The sequence below is a fragment of the Diospyros lotus genome, chromosome 10, assembly GCF_014633365.1.
Source record: "Diospyros lotus cultivar Yz01 chromosome 10, ASM1463336v1, whole genome shotgun sequence".
In the NCBI taxonomy this organism is placed as follows: Eukaryota; Viridiplantae; Streptophyta; class Magnoliopsida; order Ericales; family Ebenaceae; genus Diospyros; species Diospyros lotus.
This window is the reverse complement of record NC_068347.1, coordinates 19,398,087-19,420,952: the sequence shown is the minus strand read 5'-3', so window position 1 is coordinate 19,420,952 and position 22,866 is coordinate 19,398,087. Positions and strand designations below refer to the sequence as shown.

The 22,866-nt window shown below is 34.6% G+C and overlaps 1 protein-coding gene across 1 annotated transcript; it reads left to right on the top strand.

Moving 5' to 3' along the window:
- Positions 1-13,885: 13,885 nt before the first annotated feature.
- LOC127811984 (cyclic nucleotide-gated ion channel 4) lies at positions 13,886-21,851 on the top strand. Its single transcript, XM_052352215.1, has 7 exons — positions 13,886-14,571; positions 15,297-15,512; positions 19,195-19,511; positions 19,966-20,074; positions 20,219-20,455; positions 20,830-20,916; positions 21,061-21,851. The coding sequence occupies exons 1-7, from the start codon at positions 14,008-14,010 to the stop codon at positions 21,574-21,576; spliced, it is 2,046 nt and encodes a 681-aa protein (XP_052208175.1). The 5' UTR covers positions 13,886-14,007; the 3' UTR covers positions 21,577-21,851.
- The last annotated feature ends 1,015 nt before the right edge of the window (positions 21,852-22,866 follow it).

Below are 22,866 nucleotides of genomic sequence, written 5' to 3'. Positions count from 1 at the left end.
TAATCTAACCATGAATAACCCATAAACTAGACATACAACACTTTTAGAAATTTTCTTCCACTTACCGGAATATTTTCAACACTGAAAAACTCCAAAATCCCTTGCTTTTTGTTTTTCCTCCTTCTTTTCTCTTCAGCCGCTGGCGCTGAGTCCTTTCTTCTCCCTCAATCCCCCACTTTTGCCCCTCTGTTTGGCACTTAAAAGGACCAAATCAGGCCAAAATTGGCTTTTTTATAGCCAAAAATATAGAAAGCTTGGCGTCCAAGGCAGGAGAAGCTCCCAACGCACGCCACGTGGCGACCGCTGGGCCGCACACGCAGTCACCACCTCTGGGGCCGAAACGACGTCGTTTCGACCCTTCTTTGGCCGATTAAAATCATCCATTTTTTCTCCCAGACGCGTCTCTCTCACTCAAACCTGCAACCTCGACCATCACCCACATGCGCGCAACTAGCTGGGCTAGCCGTTCCCTTATTAAATAAACGCCCCCCATTAATTATAAAGAAATCCCACAGCCAATTCCCAAAAGTACACCAGCACCCTAGAATTTCTGAAATTCAGCACATTCACCCCTACAACTCCTTTTTCCCTTATTTCACTTACACCCCTAAAAGTTCGAAAAAATCCACCAATTTAATATATTTTATTCCTTCATTATTTCCATAAATACCCCCAAATAAAATTATTAATTACCTTAATTTCCCATTTCCTCAAAACAACATAAATAAATACTTCCTCTTAAATCTCCAAATATTCCATAATGACTTCAAATGGCAGAATTAATAGTTATTATTTATCTCCAAATTTCGGAATGTTACATGAATTGTGAAACTTGTAAAGGTTATGCCTACGCCTTGAAAAATAATATCTTAGTTGTGGCTGAACTAAGTGTGAAAAAGCCTAATGTAAAGGTTACAACTGCTCTTGTAAAAGTTGGGGTTCCTGCATAGCCCGTTAAAAGTGGAGGTTATAGTTGAACCTGTAAAAACTATATATGAGTTATAGCTGAGCCCTGAAAGCTAAATTCCTTAGTAGATGTTTTCAAATTTTTAGTGAGAAACTAAAGTAGTGGACTAGACATGTTAGTCGAACCACTCTAAAATTGTTGTGTTCATATTGCTTGCTTTTCATTCTTTTTACAACATTAATTCAATCATTCATGCAAATGTTTTCATACATATTTATTGCTTATAGTTTTATCTTTTCAACTATCATTCAAATGCTTTCTTGGATGGAATAATCTTTAAAATGTATTTGTTTCATTTTTTTATAAAGAACTTATTCTATATCTGTATACATATATCTTTTATGAGAATTGAAAATCATAATTTAGGAATATTAGTATGAGCCTATTATAATTTTATAATTGTTTCTCTCATTCTTATTTTCAAATGTTGTACTTCATCATTGCATATATTTTCTATAACTGAAATTTTAATTCTTTTTATAAAATAGTTTTTTTATTATATAATATATTCTTATCTCAATACTCATTAAGCATTTTCATACATAAATTTTCATTGTATATATAAATGTTTCTAGAGCAATCGAGTAATCAATATTATACTCGAGTATTTCTTTTCAAATGTGTTGGTCTCTTAGGGTATGGTCACTCAAGAGGGGGGTGAATTGAGTGATTAAAATTTTTCTCAATTTTAATAAATATTCTTGATTAATGATTTTATTAAAAAATATATATTTGATAAATATAATAAATTATATTTGAGATTAATAATAAATGTAAGCCACAAGATATAACTAAAATAAATACAGTGAGGCACAAGATAATTCATAGTGGTTCGGTGCCTTCACATACACCTAGTCCACTCTCCCAAGGTCTAACCACCATTGGGGTTCCACTAAATCAAAATCACCAAGGTTTTGACACTACCTCACCTTGGAAACTAGATACATACCTAGATTACAATGGGTTCTAGACAACCACTACACCAAGGTTTTCTCCCTAACTTATCTTGGAAACTAGATTCACCTAGATTTTAATGGATCTAGGAAACCTATACAATACTCAATAATAATTTAAATGTTACAAATAATTTGTCTACACTTTAACACAAATAAATAATTAAGAACAAATTATACAAGGCAATAATATTTAAATAAATAAATAAACAGTGACCTCAGTTTGAATGGAGAAGATCGGATTCAACTTTGCGATCTTTTTTCTCCTCTTGCTTTGTGACTCTTCGATGGATGAACAATGAATCTTTAAGAGTCTTGGAATGCTTGAAAATTAGTTTGAGAATTTTTGGAAGATTTGGATGTGCAATATGTGTAATGGATTCTCAACAAATGAGTTTGGGCGGTATTTATAAGCATTTTAGCCACTAAAGAAATTATTAATATGAAATTTGAAATTCAAAAAATGTTTACATTTTATCAAACAATAAGAAAACATATCTCACCTTTAATTCAAAATAAATTTACTTTTTGCATAAGAAATTAAGATTTGAAAATTCAAATATAATCTTTTGAGACATAAATGATTAAAACAAGAAAATATGTCTAAAAACAATCTCGTTTAATTCAAAATAAATTTACTTTTTGCATGAGTAAGAGAAAACATATCTAAAACCAATTCTGTTTAATTTAAAATAAATATAATTTTTGTACGAGAAAGAGAAAACATGTCTAAAGTAATTCTCCTTTAATTCAAAATAAATATACTTTTTGCATAAGTAATAAAAATATTTATCAATAAATAAAAATTTAAATATAAACTTTTGAGACATAAATGATCAAAATTAGGAAACATTTCTAAAGATAATCCACCTTTAATTCAAAATAAATTTACTCTTTGTACCCACTTTTAATTCAAAATAAATTTATTTTTTATATGAGAAAGAAATATATTTATATCATAAAAATATTTTTGTTAATCATCAAAACTTAATTAATATGAGCAAGTTGGCTCAACAAAATGATATTCAACATTTTTCATCATCAAGCATTTCTATAACTGCTCTCATTTTTCTTATAAAAGTTTTCCAAACATTAGTTTTTTTAGTGCATAAATAAAGGCTTTTCTAATCTATCTAATTGCATGCTTATTTCTCTATGCATGCATTTAATTTCATGTGTTTCAAACTATTTGTTTCTTGATGCAAAAAGGTTTCTTCTATCTCTATTTAAAATACACTCAAATATATAGTTATATATCATTTGATTAATGTATTTTCAAAATTATCTTTATAAACTATGTTTTAGTAAAAGAATATTTGTCTTTAACATATGCAAAATAATTTTATTATTACAAAAATTATCAAAATATCCAATTCACCCCATTCATGGATGATCTTTCATGGTCCTTCTACAAACCCTAAATAGCTAAACCCGAGATTTATTAGCGATTCGATGTTCCCCTTTCTTGTCCTGTGGTTGATTGGTGTCAGTGCTAGGTGATTAATTCCATGTCGTCGACGAATTAGTGTAGTGCTCTATTTCCTTCTTCATTGATCGGTAAGTCTGATCGGTGCTATGCTCTGTTTCAGTGTCTCCTTCTTCATTCATCAAGGGTATGTGCTTGTATTCCCTAATGCTTATACATGGATTCTTTTCTGCAACTTTAATGTATTTTATAACTAAGATAGAAAAAATTTTGAATTCATTTAGCTTCATTATTGAGATCCCAAAGCCACATACAGATATCATATAAAATAAGTAAAAGGAAAAAGATAAAAATTGGTGGAAAAAAAAGGGTTATGCAAACCCCATCAAATATATTGTGGATTTGGGTGCTTTAGCTAAAATTATCCTATTTCAACTATAACCTTCAGTATATGACTATGTGTTTTGCTAAAACTAAGAAACTAAAGAACTTCAAAGGTATGTGTTTTGCTAAAACTTAGGGTCAAGTCTCAATATTGAAACTAAAGAACCACTTTAGTTTGAAATGTTGTAAATGAAATGCTGCATTACATAGGCCAGAGAATGTTAAATGAAATGTTGTAAATGAAAAGTTACATTACATGTTTGTCATGTCCTTGATATAAGCTTGAAATGCTAACATACTACATGGTTATATCAAATGCACATAGGCTAGAGAATGGCATACCTTTTTTATAACCAGGGAAAATTCTTGAATTGAACAAAAAGGAATGAGAAAATTAAATACATGTCAATTGTTGATGTCTCAACTTTGATGGCTGCTGACTGTTTAGGTAAAGTAATTGGGTATTATCACTTTGAATTTCCATTTTTTGTGTCTTTTCAAGTAGCTAATTTTGGTTATAATGCTATATTGGAGAACTTTGGAAATTAATTTGAATTCGATTGTCAATTTTAAGCTACAAATATGGCTTTAATTTTGCTACATTTAAAATTATTTTTAGGCTCTGTAAATGCATTTTTCGATGTCTTTTTCACATGATTACTATTTATTAATACTCAATAAAGAATGTCAACATCTAAGTCTTCAAAACCTAAAGTTATGAGAAAAAATGCAGCAGGAAATAGGTTTGATGTGGGATGGCAATATGTCATTGATGTGGATAAGAACTCGAGAAAAGTGCAATGTAAATTTTGTGAAAAGATCTTTTCTGGAGGCATTTTTCCCCTTAAGCATCACTTAGCTTGTACTCATAAAGATGTGGAGCCTTGTCTAAGTGTTCTAGATGATATTAAAAAGGAAATTTTGACAATTTTGGTGAAGAATGTTGAAGCTATTGAAAGAAAAAGAAAGATAATTCATAGTATTAATGATTCTGATAATGAGGGTGATGAGGTGCAACAAGTTACATCAAAAGAAAAGGGTAAGAGTACTGGTTTGGATGCTTTTGTGAAAAGGGTGAAGTGTGAAAGTGCAACTGGAAGTACTCAAATAACCACTAATCAGATGTTGAAAAGAGAATTAAGAAAAAAATGTTGCCAACAATTGAAGATGGCAAGACTATATAAGGTAGTATAGTAGGCTACTAGCCGAATCACTATAAAATCTATATGTGCTCCATTTTTTTAAGTTTTCTTTTTATATTTTCCTTCAGTTATATTGAGAAATTTTTTAAGAGTGAAGCTTAATTCACCCTCCTCTTAAGCTAACTGTGTTTTTTACCTTGGTATTAGCCTCGTCCGTCAAAGTATGAAGTAATAATGGGAAGCTGAAAATATCTCTCAACAAGAGTCTTGAATTGCTCAAAGACACTAGTAACATTAGATTTCTATTTAAGATCATATAGCCATGTGTATTTGGTAAAGTGATCGATGAATATGACATAGTATTTGAAGTGATCAAAGTACGTGATGAGGGTGAGACCCCATACATCTGTGTAAACTAACTCAAGTGGTCTTGAGTTATGAAGAGAAGAGATACCAAAAGATAATTTATGACTTTTATTGCAAAAACATGAATTACATGGATTCAAAAGAGTCATTTGAGATATAGGTAAACAATAAGGTGAAACAATGAAATTCAACGTTCTTTTGTTGGGATGACATAAGATTTGATGCCAAAGAGATATGGTAGGACATGTTGTGGGATTGCTAGTAGATGTATGATGAGTTTGGAAGCAAGGAGAAGAAGATGCTTGGGCAGAGAATGGCCACTCGTAGAGGTTCCCTTTACTCTGATCGCAAATGAGCACGACCCCCGTGCATAGATCCTTTACCACAAAGTAAGATGGAAAGAATTCAATGGAGGTTGGTTTTACAAAATTAGGAAACAAACAACAAATTATAACGTCCCCATCACTAGAGACCCCGCATTCGAGGAATCCGAGAAGGGATCGTTAAAAAGGATGACACATACGCAAAACCCAAATAGAAGCATCATGCATATTCCTTGCTATTAACGATGGAAGCCATACTCATATGTCATTACTTATAAACATATACACATTAGGGTCAACATACCCACCATATCCCATTAGGGGTACAACATAGAATATAAACAAAACATAACTTAGTATTACACATCCCAAAACACCTCCCAAGGACCTTCCGGTTGAGAAAGCTCTGTACACACTTCTACTTCCTGGCTCCAACTTCACTTGACTCGCCCACCTCTTTAGTCTTACCCTTACTTGGAATGATGCAAACAAATATGAGCCACAAGACCTAGCAAGTATAACTGGAAGAAAGTGAGCATGAGGATCATAGGTATTGAGAAGCAAATAGAATCATGAATGACATTTAAGACACTCACGCCACACCTCTTTACATCACTCTACATGATAATAAGTTGAAACATGCATTCATGCTCACGTGCAATCTTTTAAAACCAAAACCATGGGACCGAAGTCCGTCTCTGAGTCGAAGCTTTCTCTGCGGATATATCCTATGAAACCTGTCCGCTGAGCGCATCATGAAGCCTTTACACATTTTAAAACCCTTTTCATGTACATATTCTATGCATAATCACAATTATGCATATTATAATGACTTATCATATATAACTGACATATAATTATCCAAGGCAACATACATAAGAGAATAAAACCCATGCAAGACTTGTATGTCCTCAATAAAGCATCATTCCCAAAGGAAGATAGGGTGATACAAAACCCAATTTGAGATTCAATAGCTATAAATGAGAACCATGAAAAGGTTACCAAAATAACCACATGGACCATTTGTAAATCAATCTTTCCATAATCAAGGGTTTATTTATCCCAAACTTAAGAAATCAAGGCATCGTAGAAGTAAAGACAATAGAGTATTTAAGAGCTTGCAAGATAGAAGGAACATGAAATAATCTACTAAAAAAGAAAAATAACTTGCAAAATGAGAAAAGAACTTGTCTTAGATATTTTCCCTTAACCCTTGCAACGTACCAGGGTCGTTGACATCACAACTCAAGCCTTTTCTTAACAAAATTAAGCCTACCCACACCACCAAAAATTTCCCTAATTTATTTCCAAAATTTTCCCATTTCACTCAAACATTCACTACATATTTATAGACCAAGAGCAATAAGTGTTGTAAGAACATCATGGCAGCAAGGGTAACCCATTCTGGTGGCAAAAAGGCAGTTTGGACACGTGGCAGGGCATAAGGCAATAGGTGGTGACGGGTAGGGCCCTGCGTGGCACGACAGGACCACACCTGGCCGCTTGCATGGGTGCCATTTGGCTCCTTGAAACGACGTCGTTTTGGCATTTGGCTGGGTTTTTAAAAGCCAACCATTTTCCTTACATGGCTGTAGGTTTGATCCTGCGACCTTTCCTAGCCCTTCATGCTTGAGCGCCAACTCGCCTACGTGCTCCCTTGATTAAAAATTGTGCATATTTTATATTTAACATGATTTCGCCATCAGTTTCTAAAATTACATTTAAACCCTAAATTTTTTGAATAATTTCTAAAACTCCCTTGACCAAAACTACATTAATTTTAATTTATTCTACTTAATTCCTTACACACAAATTTACATTAATCTATAAATAAATCGGTCATTATAATTATTCATGGTACAACATGAATATGTATATAAAGGTTATTGCCAAGAATAAATTCAAGTCTTATATTTAGTACAAAATTAGGCTAATAACTAAATAAAAAACTGTTGAATAATGAGCTCTGATTGAGACAAATCATGTGAGATTGGAGCTGACGCTCTGTTTCTATGATTGAGGCAAATCATGTGGGATCGAAGCTAATTCTCTATTACCTTGGTCACCACATCTCTATATAGATAAATAGTGCAACTAGTGTATGTCTAGGATGAGACCATTTGGATAGTTGGACGTGATTCTTGGGTGCAAGTCTAGGTTGTTTGATGACAGGCTTGAGATTGGAGTTGATGCTCTATTTCTATGATTGAGGTAGATCGTGTGGGATTGGAGCTAATTCTCTATTATCTTGGTCACCACATCTTTATATAGATAGACTGTGCAACTAGTATGGCTAGTGTAACACCCCTGCTTTCCTAAGGCATTAGATAACGTAAGATTTTGGGGATATATTTTTTTTCCAACAGAAACTCAACACATAAATTGTTCCTGACAATCCTGTTACACCTTCTCAATATATCAACTTAGAATCATTAATAAACTAAGATAAGTAAATCACCTTAAATGTGGAAGTTAGATCGAAACCTCAATAGAACATAACCAAAACCACTTTATTCATAACATAAAGCTAAACCAACATTTTACTTGACGTCATTAAGATAAATAACATAATTGAAAATGACATACTATAAACTATCTATTAATTGACGTCACTCCTCAGCAATCCCTTTTCCTTTTGCATCGTTATTTTCATCTGAAACGTTTGAATATATATTTCAGGGACAAAATCCATATTAGATGATGAATCATCTAAGTGAGAGTTCAAAACACGTTTTCATGAATGTATGCAAGACATGAATAAACCAACACAACCCGACAAGCCTTAGACAAAGAGAATCCCTCACATCGCTTAACCCAACCACGGGGAAAGAGTACACCGACACATCGACACAACACAGTCCTAGCTTAAGAGGGGTAAGGTCAATGCATCTCCCCAACACCTCGGGAACAATCGTTACCACTCCCGGTCTAGGAGGGTCACATCAACACAGGAACCCGACTCACCGCAATTACGTTAGGGATTACATTCCCACCCAAAAATATTCAGGAACCGTTACTGACTGCTACGCTATATATCCTGCACATTTATTTATCAAAACTACAACCAAATTCATCAGACGTCAATCCTCTTATTAAAATAGGTGTAGGGCGATTATACTCGCCAGTGTGCGAGTGTGCGTGTAATACAATTTTAAATTTATATTTCGATGAGTCCGAGTCGGTTCACAGGGAGATTATTTATGGTTGAAAGTAAAAATCATAAAATATTTCATTTTAGGAGGTGATTAAGATGATCTAATGGAAAGAATTAAAACTAAACTAACACTGAATTTAAGCAACTTGGGTCAAGACAATTTCAGTGCCAAAACCAATTAATTCCCGATTTAATAGAAAAGATTGGTAATATTTATCTGAATTAAGTTTTGCATATCTGTCAGTAATTTTAGTTTAAGATAATGATAATTCTTGTTTAAGCAATATCCATACATGGCATGAAAATTCTAAGTTAAACAATTACTATAAATTGAACTATATTCCACAAACAGAATTTATAGATACAGATTAATCATTTTGACTTGGGTATGAAAACATTTCCAGATCTAGCAATCTCCATACGTGGCATGGAAATTCTAAGTTAGGTTTATACTCCAATCCAAACTCAAAGATACACTATATACACACTGCTCAAATTAAATCAGATTAATATTACACATTTGAAGCATAGCTTTCTTTGGGAATCATTGGCGTTGGACACTGTTCTTGCCTTAACCCAAGATTGGATTTAGCTACTCATCTTCATTTTAAAATAAATTGGTAGGAATTTAAATGACGAGAATTAAAAGACAGTATTTAAAAGACAATTTTTTAACCGACCATATAGGCGGTATATAATTGAAAGACAATATTTAAAGATAATATTCAACCGACCATATAGGTGGTATATAATAAAAAAATAATATGAATAACATAATACAACTATGTGGAAACAAAAGTTGAAGATTTGAGAAAGAAATTCTAAGAACGAAACTATATAAAAATTAAAGTGAAAAATTTGAGAGAGAAATCTTAAGAACACAACTATGCTTTCATTATAAGAAAATTGAATGGTTACAAATGCACCCCAAGTGCTCTATTTATAGGCTAAAAGATGCAATGGAGACTACTCAATTATATAATTTAATAATACAAAATATCTAAAGAAAAACAAAATACCTAATTTAAAATTACAAAGATAAATAAAATATCTAATTACTTAAGAAGTCCGAGCCAAAGTGTAGTTCTTGAAACTTCATGACTTGATGTAAGCGATGACATCATTCCAACCCATGATGTAAGCGATGATGTCATTCTAACCCATAATGTAAGCAATGATGTCATCAATTTGTGAGACTTGGACTTTTCATATTTTTGGGCTTGGGCCTTCCTTGTGTTGGGCTTGGGCTTGTGCCTTTCTTATTTTGGGCTTGGGCCTTCCTTGTGTTGGGTTTGAGCCTTCCTTAATATTATAATATTATATTTATTATATTTATTTTTTTATATTTTATATATATTTTTATATTAATAGTTTTAAACATGCACAAAATCACAAAATGCATAATAATATTCAATTTAAACCATTTTAATATTAAAATAAGGGTGAAATTATAATAAAATTTTTACAAAATTGATCACTAATCAATTACCCAATCCCAACTCATATCCCATATGGACTACTAGTCGTCCTAGTGCAACTTCCTTGGCCATATGGCCTGGCACAGAAACCTAGGCGCGTGGTTATCCTGGTATGCACACTAGTACAAGATACCCTATATATTATTCCGACAACACCCTTGGGGAATTATGGCTACACTATCCAGACAACATTCCCGGCTAACATCTCATGGGAACAACACAAAACGCATGACAATGCCGTATATCACAACTCAATGCATCATATAAATAACATTTTATAAAATACATCGCACATGTATAAAATATTTTGGGACGAACATCCCACATGAAACCAACCGTCACCGGCTACCGTTGGCATGCAACAAAACCATTTTGTATGAGATCATAACATATTTAGGTAGAACAAATATCAAGTTTTTAGGATATAACTACTCAGAATAAAACAAGTTTGGGGGCAAACACTCACTTTGAAAGTATTCGGAATGCCTTGATTCTCATGCATGACCTCAATTTGCGTGCCAAACCTCAAACACCTGTACTTTATACTCAAGCTCGAGCCTCAACACTTCCCCTATGCCATGCGCCCTCACGCGCCAAGCGCGTGTCTACGCGTGAAGTGTGGCACGAACTCACTCCCCGTTCTTCTTCCTCGCTTACGGCCGCCGGCGACTCCTCCGATGCCCGATCTGAGCACACCCCTTTCAAGCCCTCACTTAGTCGATCCCAACGGCACCACTTGATACTCGAAAACTCACCGAAAAATGCTCCAAACAGGCAATCACAGGTCAGCCCCCGACGACCGCCTCGTGCTTTCCGGTCGAGCTTCGAACTAGCTTTAATCCAACTCCAAATCGCACCAAAATTTCTCCCCTTGATGCAAGGATCAAAATCCCTTTATCTACTCTCTTCAAATCACTCTCAATCGCCAGTAATTTGTGTGCTAAGTTTCGGCCGAAAACCTAGCTATTTATAGGTGAAATCCGGCCATTTTTCAACCAATCAGAGGCCAAGACTTGGCCCCCAAGCATCCCCACGTCGTATACAGCCTTTCCCAAGCCCTACCTCGACTGTCCCATCGTCGAAAATGGCTCCACATGCGATAGTAGTGCGGCGACCATTTTTGGTTGTGTTCACACTACTTTTTGATTATTTACACTTTGGCCCCCTAACTAATTTCCAACCTCAGCTTACCCTTTTCCTTGAAGCCCTTGATCTTTCTAACAATACCGCTAAGGCCCACAAATTTTGTAATCTTCATTTCATCCTTGAAATTTTTGAAAAACTATCTTTTTGACCTCCCTCGGGCAAAATTAATAAATTACACTTTGGCCCGATTAATCGATTTGACCCTAAGTCCTTTCATTTCAACCCGAAATCGCTTAAAAGTTGTTCTACATATAAAGTATTGGTCTTCCAAACACTCCGTTGACTTTTTGAAAGTTTTCTACGTTGATTCGATTTTTCAGCCTGATCCACAACTGTACCAAAAACTGTTCCCGATCCAATTTCTTTTGACACCTAAGATTATGTCTCGAATCACTCGTCAATACTATATCATTTTTCTTAAACATCTAGGGTTTGGGGCACTCCCTGAGGTCAATTCGGTCATTTAAAACTGTGATAGTGTACCATATAACCTCATTTTTTCGAAAATTTCGCTTATACCCTTCGTAAAATCCCGTTTGTAATCTTAAGAATTTCTCGAGTATTACAACTAAGATGAGACCATCTAGATAGTTGGACATGATTCTTGATGCAAGTCTATGTTGTTTGATGACGGGGCCTGAGATTGGAGCTAATGCTCTATTTCTATGGTTGAGGTAGATCATGTGGAATTGGAGCTAATTCTCTATTACCTTTGTCACCACATCTTTATATAGATAGACTCTGCAACTAGTGTGGCTAGGATGAGACCATCTGGATAGTTGGACGTGATTCTTGGTGCAAGTCTAGGTTGTTAGATGACGGGCCTTGACGTTTTGGTCCCCTCTCGCTTGAAGCCAAATCCTCAAATTTGAGCTATTCTAGAATTTTCAATAGTTCCAATCATCACACTCTAATTCTTCGGATGGATTACCAACTTTTCCATACCTATACATTATTTTCGCAGGGATATATTCGTAGGCTTACGCCCCAAATCAGCAAACATAATTAAGTTAGGCCTTTCACGAGCCCAAAAATATTATAGTGAGGCTACTCCACTGTTTCCCTTATTATATGTGTAAGGCATATTTTAAAAATACAATTAATTAAATAATAAATTCTGAACAGAATATATCAGTTAAATTCGGAATTTAAGAGTTCTAAGTGCTTATATATATATATATCTTTATATATTAAATTTAGTACGAAATCACGAATTCAAAATGGATTCTTCTAAAATTTAGGGGGTGTGGGCCCCCCCATCTAGTTGTAATACGAAGATGGCAACTTGGAAGGAAAAACACCACAGCGAGACTCCAGAAACGTCCTCGCATCCAAACGCGGTGTACCAGAATTTGGCTGAACCGACGTTGCTTTCGTAACCAACACTCTGCAGCTTGAGATTATTGATGGACTATCAAACAAAACATAGGAAACTGCAAGGAACGAACGTCCCTCGAACTTATTGGCCACCCCGATTGAGACCCCTTCCTTCTCTCACTATATCCTTTTTTTTTTTTATATTTCCAAATTTATCCCCTACTTCCTTTCCCCTTAATTTGGTCCCGTCCATTGCTTGCTCAAATTCATAACTTTTATCTTCGTGGATCTAATAATCAACCATTTGAAACCCATTTTTCTTATTCTAATTAATAAATATATCGATGATTACGTATTAAGCGGAATCATCGATCTCTATATATATAGCTCGACTCTTCAAAAGTCATTAGGATCCATGCGAATCTTTAGAGTTCTTAGTGTTTAAAGAGTCAAAAAAGGAGGGAATCGCAATGTGCAAATTAAGTGCAAGACATTGCACATAACCAGGTGGGAATGGATCCACAGAGAGGGCGCACGTAAAGGGTTCAACTTTTGTCCTTGTCATTAGTCAATAATGAGCCATGAGTTAACATTGCAGTTGCATGAAATGATAGAAGATGCCAGGCTTTTAGATTATAATAATTATGTCTGATATTTTGAGGCCTATCATTCTCTACTATTAATGTGAAAGAGCCACGACACACCCTGGTGTTATCAAATTGTAATTTTTTTTTTTTTTTTTTGGGAATTTCTAAGACATTTTATCACTTTAGTAACCATCCTAACTATTAACTTTTTCACTGAATCACTTATAAAGCAACTGATTGTACCCAACTGATTGACCCAATTTCTAATGCAGCTTATAAAGTAAAGTAAAAAAAAAAAGGTATCATTAAGTTTGGGTAACAATTTAACGAGTGCCTTATTAACATAATCTTAAAAAAAATTGGAATAAAGATACTTTCTAAAAGCAAATAGTAACTAGAAAAATTATTGTTTTATTTGAAGAACTCTCATAAAAGTAATCCATACATGTAGCATTTATATTATTTTTTTGATGATATATTTTACACAAAAATATATATATATGGTAATGATATAATTTTCATTTTTTAGCCATTAAATTAAATGCCTGCGAAATTATAATATAGTTATTAAAGGGGCAATCTTGTAAAGTCGGCTCTCTCTCGCTCTCTCTTTGGTTTATCTGATCTTGGTTCCAGCTCCTCCTCTTCAATTATTGTGTATCTTTCGAACATGTTTCCTTCAATCCAATAACCTCTCAAAATCCGTGCATATATTCCCTTCCTCATCAGCCCCAGAGACCCACTCTTATGCCAACCTTCTCTTCATGGCCAGTCATTATCCCAATCCTCATAATTCCATTAATTGCAGTAGCGACAGCACCATTACTGAATATGATGACGACGATGACGAAGAAGAAGAAGAACCAGAAGTAGAAGATGAATTAGAGAACGACGACGAGAGCTTTCCCAGCCAGAAAACCACCGCGTGCGGTGGCCGCAGCCGGAGGTGGTGGCTGGGGGGAGTTTTGGACCCGGGCGCCGCCTGGGTTCAGGAATGGAACCGGGTGTTCCTGCTGGTGTCAGCCACCGGCCTCTTCGTGGACCCGCTCTTCTTCTACGCCCTCTCCATCAGCGACAACTGCATGTGCCTCTTCGTCGACGGCTGGTTCGCAGTCACCGTCACCGTCCTCCGCTGCATGACCGACGTCTTGCACGTCTGCAACATGTGGCTCCAGCTCAAGATGACCAAGCGCTCTTACTCCGCCGTGGGCGCCGACGGCGGGAGGAGCCGGCTCGCCGACAAGAACCCTCGAACAGTGGCGCTCAGATATTTGAGGTCCAAGAAGGGGTTCTTCTTTGATCTCTTCGTCATCCTCCCACTGCCACAGGTAAGCAAGCATTAATCTACCATCTACTGCACTACATGTATAGCACATACAGAAGAATTTCGTCACCTTGTTGTAATTGACAAGATCAGCATTCCAGGCTTTGCATTTCATGCCTGAGCCAGGCAAGGAACTCTATTTTTAGTTTTAAATTTTGTTAAAAATTATTTTTTATATTCAATATCACCGTAATATAAATAATATTATATTACAGTTATATTAAGTATTTAGTGAACTATATGGTTGTCCAGTAAGAAACCTTTTTACTGTCAGGGTTTTGCATCAAATTAGCAAAATAAAAAATAAATAAAATCTGGGTTCTGGGTTTTGAATCAATCATGTACGGCAAGCTAGTACAGTAGTGATGAGTGAAGGGCAACGGGCAGCTGGTGGTTAAGGTTTTCTGTACGCTAACCACAGGTGCAGTCGCCATTACACGTACGGCATAAGAAGCATGTGATGCATCTGCCATCTGTGTCTTTTCTTCGTACTAATTTTGTGAACCAGAATGCTTCAATATATATATATATATAACTATATATATATAAAATAGATCTTCTTCTAGAATGTGCTGTCTGTTTCTGATAAGATTGAATTCAAGACACTGGATTTGGTCGCTTGTTGTGGCCTTCATTATTATAAGACTCCCTCTCGGCTGTGCCCCTCAAATCCTTTTGGTAATTAATGAACTTTTTAAAAAAAAAAAAAATGGATAAATTTGCATGCAGGTGGTTCTGTGGGTGGCAATTCCAGCATTGTTGGAGAAGGGGTCGACGACAGCGGTGATGACACTGTTCTTGATAATGTTTCTCTTCCAATATTTGCCAAAGATTTACCATTCAGTGTGCCTCTTGCGTCGCATGCAAAACCTGTCGGGTTATATCTTTGGCACTGTTTGGTGGGGTATTGCTCTCAACATGATCGCGTATTTCGTCGCTTCCCATGTAAGCTTTATTTTCTGTGATATTTGTTTGCTTCTTAATTATATATAGTATATATTCGTTAGAACTAAGTCATTGATGCCATGTGATCATGGTCCCATAAAATTGTTAATATCATGAGCCCCGCGGGTTATGAATTTCAAAAGAAAAATGAATAATATTTGGACCCACGCGTATTTAATTAGTTGCAACACAATTCTTCTTTTTAATCAATGACGAGATAGATAGTGATTTTAGGTAATGTTTGTTAATCAGTATATGAATTAAAAAAAGTGAAATATAAAAAATATTTGTTAAATTTATCTGATAACTTACTGAAAAAAAATCACGTGATTTCTTATATAAAATTTTATAAATAAATTTATCTCTCCCCTCTCCAAATAAATTTATCTGAAATTTTATAAATTAATAAAAATAATCAATATATCCTCAAACTCATAAAACTCTCACCCTTCTTGTTCATCTTACTTTCTTTCATCTTCATTTCTTTCTTTTTGCTTTCATCTTCCTACTTTGTAAAAGGTTGTCACCTCCGTTGCAAAAAGTTTTGAATAAATTTGAGAATAAAGATATTTTAATAAAAAAAAAAATTATCTCGATACTTATTATAAGTATTTTAACAAACATATAAAAAGAAAAAATATAGTTTTTAGTGTATTTTAAAAATTTTAACAAATAATCTAATAAAAATATTAAAATATTTTTCAATCTTATCTTCATTATTTTATATCTTGATTTATTTTAATATAATTTTATTTTACTTATTTTAAAAAATATTATCTTAAAAAAGTTTGTATTGCTCGGCAATGGCCAATGGCCCGTGGCCGATGGCCTACCGAAAGGGTACACTACCAACCACAAAAATGCTAACAAACAGTTCATTATTAAAAGTTCAACTAATCTTTGATGTTTCCAGTCAATATCTAATGAATAAACAATAAGTCCTGTTGCGGTTGAAGATGGAACATGTTGTATTGGTAAATAAAATTCGAAAATGTTATTTAGATATACAGTTTTTGTTAGTTTTGGTAACATTGTATATTAATATGTTATATGTTATATCACAGCAATAAAAATATATAATACATTAATATATAAATATCACTAAAAATATTATAATTAAATGCCCAAATAACATTTTAAATAAAATATTTTATTTTGTTGACAAAAGTGATTTTGTGTCTATCCTTTCAGATTGAGGCAAATTTATAATTTTATATTTTTTTACTTTTTAACTCTAAAGAATTATAGTTTTATCCACATGAGCAGACCTAATATGCTAATTTCATCTAGAATAATGTTATTTGTACATATAGAATTTTTACAAGGGAGTTTATAGGAATTTAAATGACTATTTTGCCCCTTCTTCTCTTCTCACATTGACTATTTTATCCTTTACTCTATTTTCTCTTCCCTTCCCTCTCTAGCACCGCTTCTCACACACCTTCATCTTGTTGCTCGTCACTACCTCATCCTCGCCGACAACTGCTACCTCGCCCTCGACCTTGTCGCACATCGTCGTTTACTGCCTCACACTCACTGCCCGCACTGCATCCTTGCCTAACCGATCGCCTTGCCCTTGCTGCTCTTGCGACCAGACGTTGCCCGCTTCCCTCTCACCCTCGCTGCCCGCCTCACTCTTACCCTCCTCGCCCTCATCGTGAAAGGTGAGGTGACCAGGCGAGGATGCAGTAGGAAACGAGTGGGGGGAGGGCGAGGAAGGCAACAACGATCAATCAGGTGAGGATGCAGTGGCTGGAGTCGAGTGACGAGGGCAAGGTAGCAGTGGGTGTTGAGCAACGAGGGTGAGGCAGCAACGAAAGAAAGTCTGTGAGAAGCGGTGCTAGAGGGGAAAGAGGAGAGAGAGATGAGTGGTTGCTCAAGAGGGGAAATGGGAGAGAGATGAGAGGTTGTTAGGGGGGGGGGGGAAAGGGAGAGATATGAGATGAGAGAATATATCACAAATTTATCATGATAAGTCCTCCAATTTATTGTGAGAACATCCACCTATAAACCCCTCTCCCCCTCCCCAAATACGAATAGCATGGCTCTTGGATCTATACTAAAATAACTATCCTTTCTTTTTCGCACCTTTTCAAAAAGGGTTAGAAGGTAGAGATTAGGATGTGTATACGTAAAGTTTTATATCTTACATTGAGAGATTTGAACTCTGATACACAAAAATGTCGAAACTAAACAATTTCAATTTTTTTTGTAACATTTCGCATCCTGAACTTCAAAAAAAAAAAAAAAAAACACTAAAATTATGTTTTTAGACCTTTTTTTTTTAATTTTTGAAAAAAAATTGGACACACATTTCATATATTTAGTGATTACATTAGAGATGGATAAAATTTCGCCTGTAACTAAGATTTAATTAGTTTAAACCAGAATCTTGTTCTTCCTTTTTTATTTTGGGATAACTTTTAGCCCTAACTTTCCTCTGTTTGTTGTCGTTCCATCATTTTGTTGTTGTCCTTCCATCTTCTTCCATTTTGTCATCTATTTGTCTTCTCATTGGCAACCGACAATCATAACAAACCACCTTCTCTTAGCTTTTCAATTGGTGACCACAACTTGTTCCATCTTCTCGTCTTCCACTAGTGATCAAGGATCGCAAAAACCACCATCTATGAGTATATATATATATATATATATATAGCACTGAGGATATTTATGAATGTATGTATGTTTGTGAGTAATTTAATAGGTATTTTTTTGGGTTTGGGCATGATAGGTTTGATTGATTTATGTGTATGTTGCGGTTGCTATTACTAAAATATATAATCATAGAGAAAGAGAATGACAAGGAAGTAGATGAACTTTCATAAATTGTGTTCTATCTAATTATTTTTTTTTTTAATTTATTGTTTGTTTTTTAATTATTAAGTTTTGATTCATTGATAATATATAAAACTTGTGTTTATATTTACTTGAATGGATGAAAGATCTCGTGTTTATGTTTGATTAAACAACTACATTTTTATAATTTTTTATATTAAAAATTATATTTATAAAAATGACCTTATATTTTTTATTTATATGTTTTACTGTATATTCATTTCCTACTTTTTTGGAAAATACTAACTATTTTTCCGTTTTCGTTCAGTTTCATATCGTATATATGTTCCATTTATATTTCCATGCAATCCGCAAGATGGAAATGCATATATATCAAAAATTTCAAATGAAGATAGTTATTGATAGTTTGGCTTTTATTTCTAAGGTAAATTTTAGATAAAATAAATTTTTCTATAATATATAATAAAATTGTTCACAAGTTTATAGTAATTGAAGGGGATCCTAAATTTAAATCTTATTAACATAGTTAATGCTTATTTTTTAAATAAGATATTAAAGAATATTTTAAAAATAAAAAAAGTTTAACAAGATTGGCAAACCAAATCTTGTCTTTTTATATTAATATAATAGAATAGATGCTTAATTATACAGCATTTAATTATAAGCATTGTGATATACAAAAGAGCTTATGTTATATGTTATGAAGAGAAATAATTTTACATTTGGGTCACTTTTCTATCTCATGACTATATATCTCAAGACAAAACCATCATCCTATTATGCTCATACATTTTTGAATCAATAAACTAAAATAGAACTCTCACCATAAGACACTTGCATATACATATATATATATATATATTTGATATGGTGGGGGATGCAGGCAGTGGGAGCGTGTTGGTACCTACTAGGCGTGCAGAGGGCAGCAAAATGCCTCAAGGAGCAATGCATGCAAACGAAGGGATGCAACCCTAAACTACTGGCCTGTGAAGACCCCATTTATTACGGCAGTGCAAGCTTCGTGCGCGATGGAGCCAGGCTCCTCTGGGGAGACAATCGGCAAGCTCGATCGGCCTGCCTTGATCAGAACGAAGATAACTTTCATTACGGAGCTTATAAATGGACCATTCAGCTCATCACCAACGACAGCCGTCTCGAGAAGATACTCTTTCCCATCTTCTGGGGTCTCATGACTCTTAGGTATATACATACATACATACATACATACATACATACATCCTTTCTCATTTTGTATTTTCATTGTTTTTGTTTTTCAGAATTAACAATTTTAAAAACGTATTTTTTATTATCATTTAATTTTAATTTCATTATTATCTCGATCCACCAAACAGCTGGCCCACGCGGTCTTGACAAATCCCTTAAAGTTTTGCCATCCAGAGGTTTTGAAAGGCCTTCATTTTTTACTTTTTTTTGAAAGGTGACCTTAAAGAACATCGATTGATGGGGCACTGTGCCAACATGAGATTCACGCTACCAGATTCATTTTAAGGGGAAAAAAAAAAAACAAATTATTAACATTCATAATATCCTTTTATGATTTTATGCAATAGGCTGTGATTAATTATAATATTCTTAACGTGACAAATATATATGTGTGAGTGTGTGTGTGATCTGTTTTATGTACGTGATGCAGTACATTTGGGAACTTGGAGAGCACAACAGATTGGTTGGAGGTTGTCTTCATTATCATAGTTCTAACCAGTGGTCTCCTGTTGGTCACCATGTTGATTGGAAATATCAAGGTACATATATAGTTAATTAATCTAAACTTAGATAAAATCATATAATAATAATAATAATAATAATTAAGGATTAATTAATTATAAAGAAGACGAATTAATTATAATGCATGGAAATGAATGTAATTATGTAATGTAATGATGCAGGTGTTCTTGCATGCAACGACCTCAAAAAAACAGGCAATGCAGCTGAAGATGAGGAACATAGAGTGGTGGATGAGAAGGAGACAGCTGCCGCCGGAATTCCGGCAGAGAGTCCGAAACTACGAGCGGCAGCGGTGGGCGGCGATGCGCGGCGTTGATGAGTGTGAGATGATCCGCAACCTCCCCGAGGGCCTCCGCCGGGACATCAAGTACCATCTCTGCCTCGACTTGGTTAGACAGGTGCCTCACTCACTCACTCATCCTCTATCAGTATAACAACATATCATCTTCATTTTAAATTAATTAAAAATGATATGTTTTGTTGTGATTAATATTATTAGGACAAGGACAAAACAAAAATCAATGTATATCATGTCTCCTTGTCTATTAATGATAATTTTTATTAAAAGGTGTGACACTAAAGTTAAATTAATTATCATCCCTTTAGACAAAATATTGAAGATAAAGAAATATCATTGATAATTATGAAGAAGGAAAACGATGGTGTCTTCGAACTGTCGTTATTTTCATGTTAGGAACATGAAAATGAAAGGTGGAAGTAAACCATAATGAGCATTATTTTCTATTTATTGCATGTTGTAATCATTTTTCAGGTCCCATTATTTCAACACATGGACGACCTTGTCCTCGAGAATATCTGCGATCGCGTTAAGTCCCTCATTTTCACCAAGGCTGAAACTGTAAGTTCCTATTATACACCTGTAATATTTTTATGATATTTATTTTCTTTTATTTGTTAAATTTTAATGAATATTAATGCTCTTTCCGAATATAATAATAATAATAATAATTAATGAAATATTTTTCAATATAATAATTAATAGATAACCAGAGAAGGGGACCCAGTTCAGAGAATGTTGTTCATAGTGAGAGGCCATCTCCAAAGCAGCCAAGTGCTCCGAGACGGAGTGAAAAGCTGCTGCATGCTCGGCCCCGGAAACTTCAGCGGCGACGAGCTCTTGTCGTGGTGCCTCCGGCGACCCTTTGTCGAGCGCCTGCCGCCGTCTTCGTCCACGCTCGTCACCCTCGAAACCACCGAAGCGTTCGGCCTAGAAGCCGATGACGTCAAGTACGTGACGCAGCATTTCCGTTACACATTCGTGAACGACAAAGTGAAGAGAAGCGCCAGATACTACTCGCCCGGCTGGCGAACTTGGGCCGCCGTCGCGATTCAGCTGGCTTGGCGGCGGTACAAGCACCGGTTAACGCTCACATCGTTGTCGTTCATCCGGCCCCGCCGACCATTGTCCCGGTGTTCTTCGCTTGGCGAGGATAGGCTCAGGCTGTACACTGCTTTGTTAACTTCTCCAAAGCCAAACCAAGATGATTTTGACTTCTAAAATTGACTGTAGAACCCTATATCTTTAGATCCAATTAGTTGGTTCATTTGCACGGAGCCAGGGGCAGACTGCAATTTAATCCGTGAAAAAATTGGAATAATCTCTGTTGTTGAGGCTTGTTGGAATTGCAAAAATCAGCTCCAGCATTTTGCAAATAGCACAACGAGAAAATAATTATTTTATTCTTCATGCTATATGTGATAATTGTATGTGATAAAAAACTTAAATTCATATGAGATTAGAACTCTTAATTTGATCACGATTAATATTTTAAATTTGATTGTGATTAGGACATTAAATTTAATTGTGATTGAAATTTCACTCAAATTGAAAACTTATCTTTTTGACTCATCTTTTGATTAGAATATAATTTATTGTGTACATCTACAGATGAGTATTACGTTTACAAATAGGTGTTCAATATTTTAAAATTATAGTAGCAATATCACTTTTACAGTACCAATATCATTATAGTGGTATTTTATTCTTTCCAAAGTAGTTAAAATCGGGATTTTAAGTAAGATCAAAATATAGTTCATAAAATCGGATCGTAAAATGATAAGATTTTAGAAACAATTAAAAATACCCTTTAATTTTTATAAATATATGTTTATAATAACATAATTTTATAAAAAATAAATTAATATTATTTAATAACTTAATTATTTCTTATTATGACTCAAAAAATGATGTTTTCAAAATATAACTCAAAACTAACATGTTGGTATAGGCAATTTAGATTTAAGTTGCAATTTATACTTTTAAGTGTAAAATCGTTTGGGGGTCACTGAAGTGTAAAATTATAAAATTGTACACCTAAAATCGAAATTTTATAGAATTTTATCTCAAATAAGATTTTATATGGGATTTAAATCGTTTGGGGGTCTCCGAAGCATAAAATCGTAAAATCAGGATTTTAACAACAATGATTCTTCCTGCGCGTGATTTTTTTCAATTTAGGTTTTCTACATTAAAATTCTATGTTCTTTACGTGTTTAATGATTTGATTGTGATTCATTTTCAATCGAAAATCCTAACAAACTGCTATCAAAGTTGTTGGATCAAACCATCAATTTTTGATAGATCTCAACTATTAAATGTGCAATTTCTTCATCATCTTTAGCTAGGCTTTGGTTGCCTAGTAGCCATTGCCGCCTTTACTGTCGCCGACAGTCTCCTTACTTTCTGCCATCGCCAACAATGACTTCAGCATCCTCTGCCATCACCGTTGTCGGCCTTATTCTCTATCGTCGTCCGCCATCATCGTGCCCTCTGCCTCTAGCCGACGAC

Bases quoted from the DNA above. Each gene is read 5' to 3' on its own strand.
- LOC127811984 (XM_052352215.1), top strand. From the start codon at position 14,008: ATGGCCAGTCATTATCCCAATCCTCATAATTCCATTAATTGCAGTAGC. The intron at 14,572-15,296 runs GTAAGCAAGCAT...ATTTGCATGCAG, and splicing joins TCATCCTCCCACTGCCACAG to GTGGTTCTGTGGGTGGCAAT. The intron at 15,513-19,194 runs GTAAGCTTTATT...TGGGGGATGCAG, and splicing joins CGTATTTCGTCGCTTCCCAT to GCAGTGGGAGCGTGTTGGTA.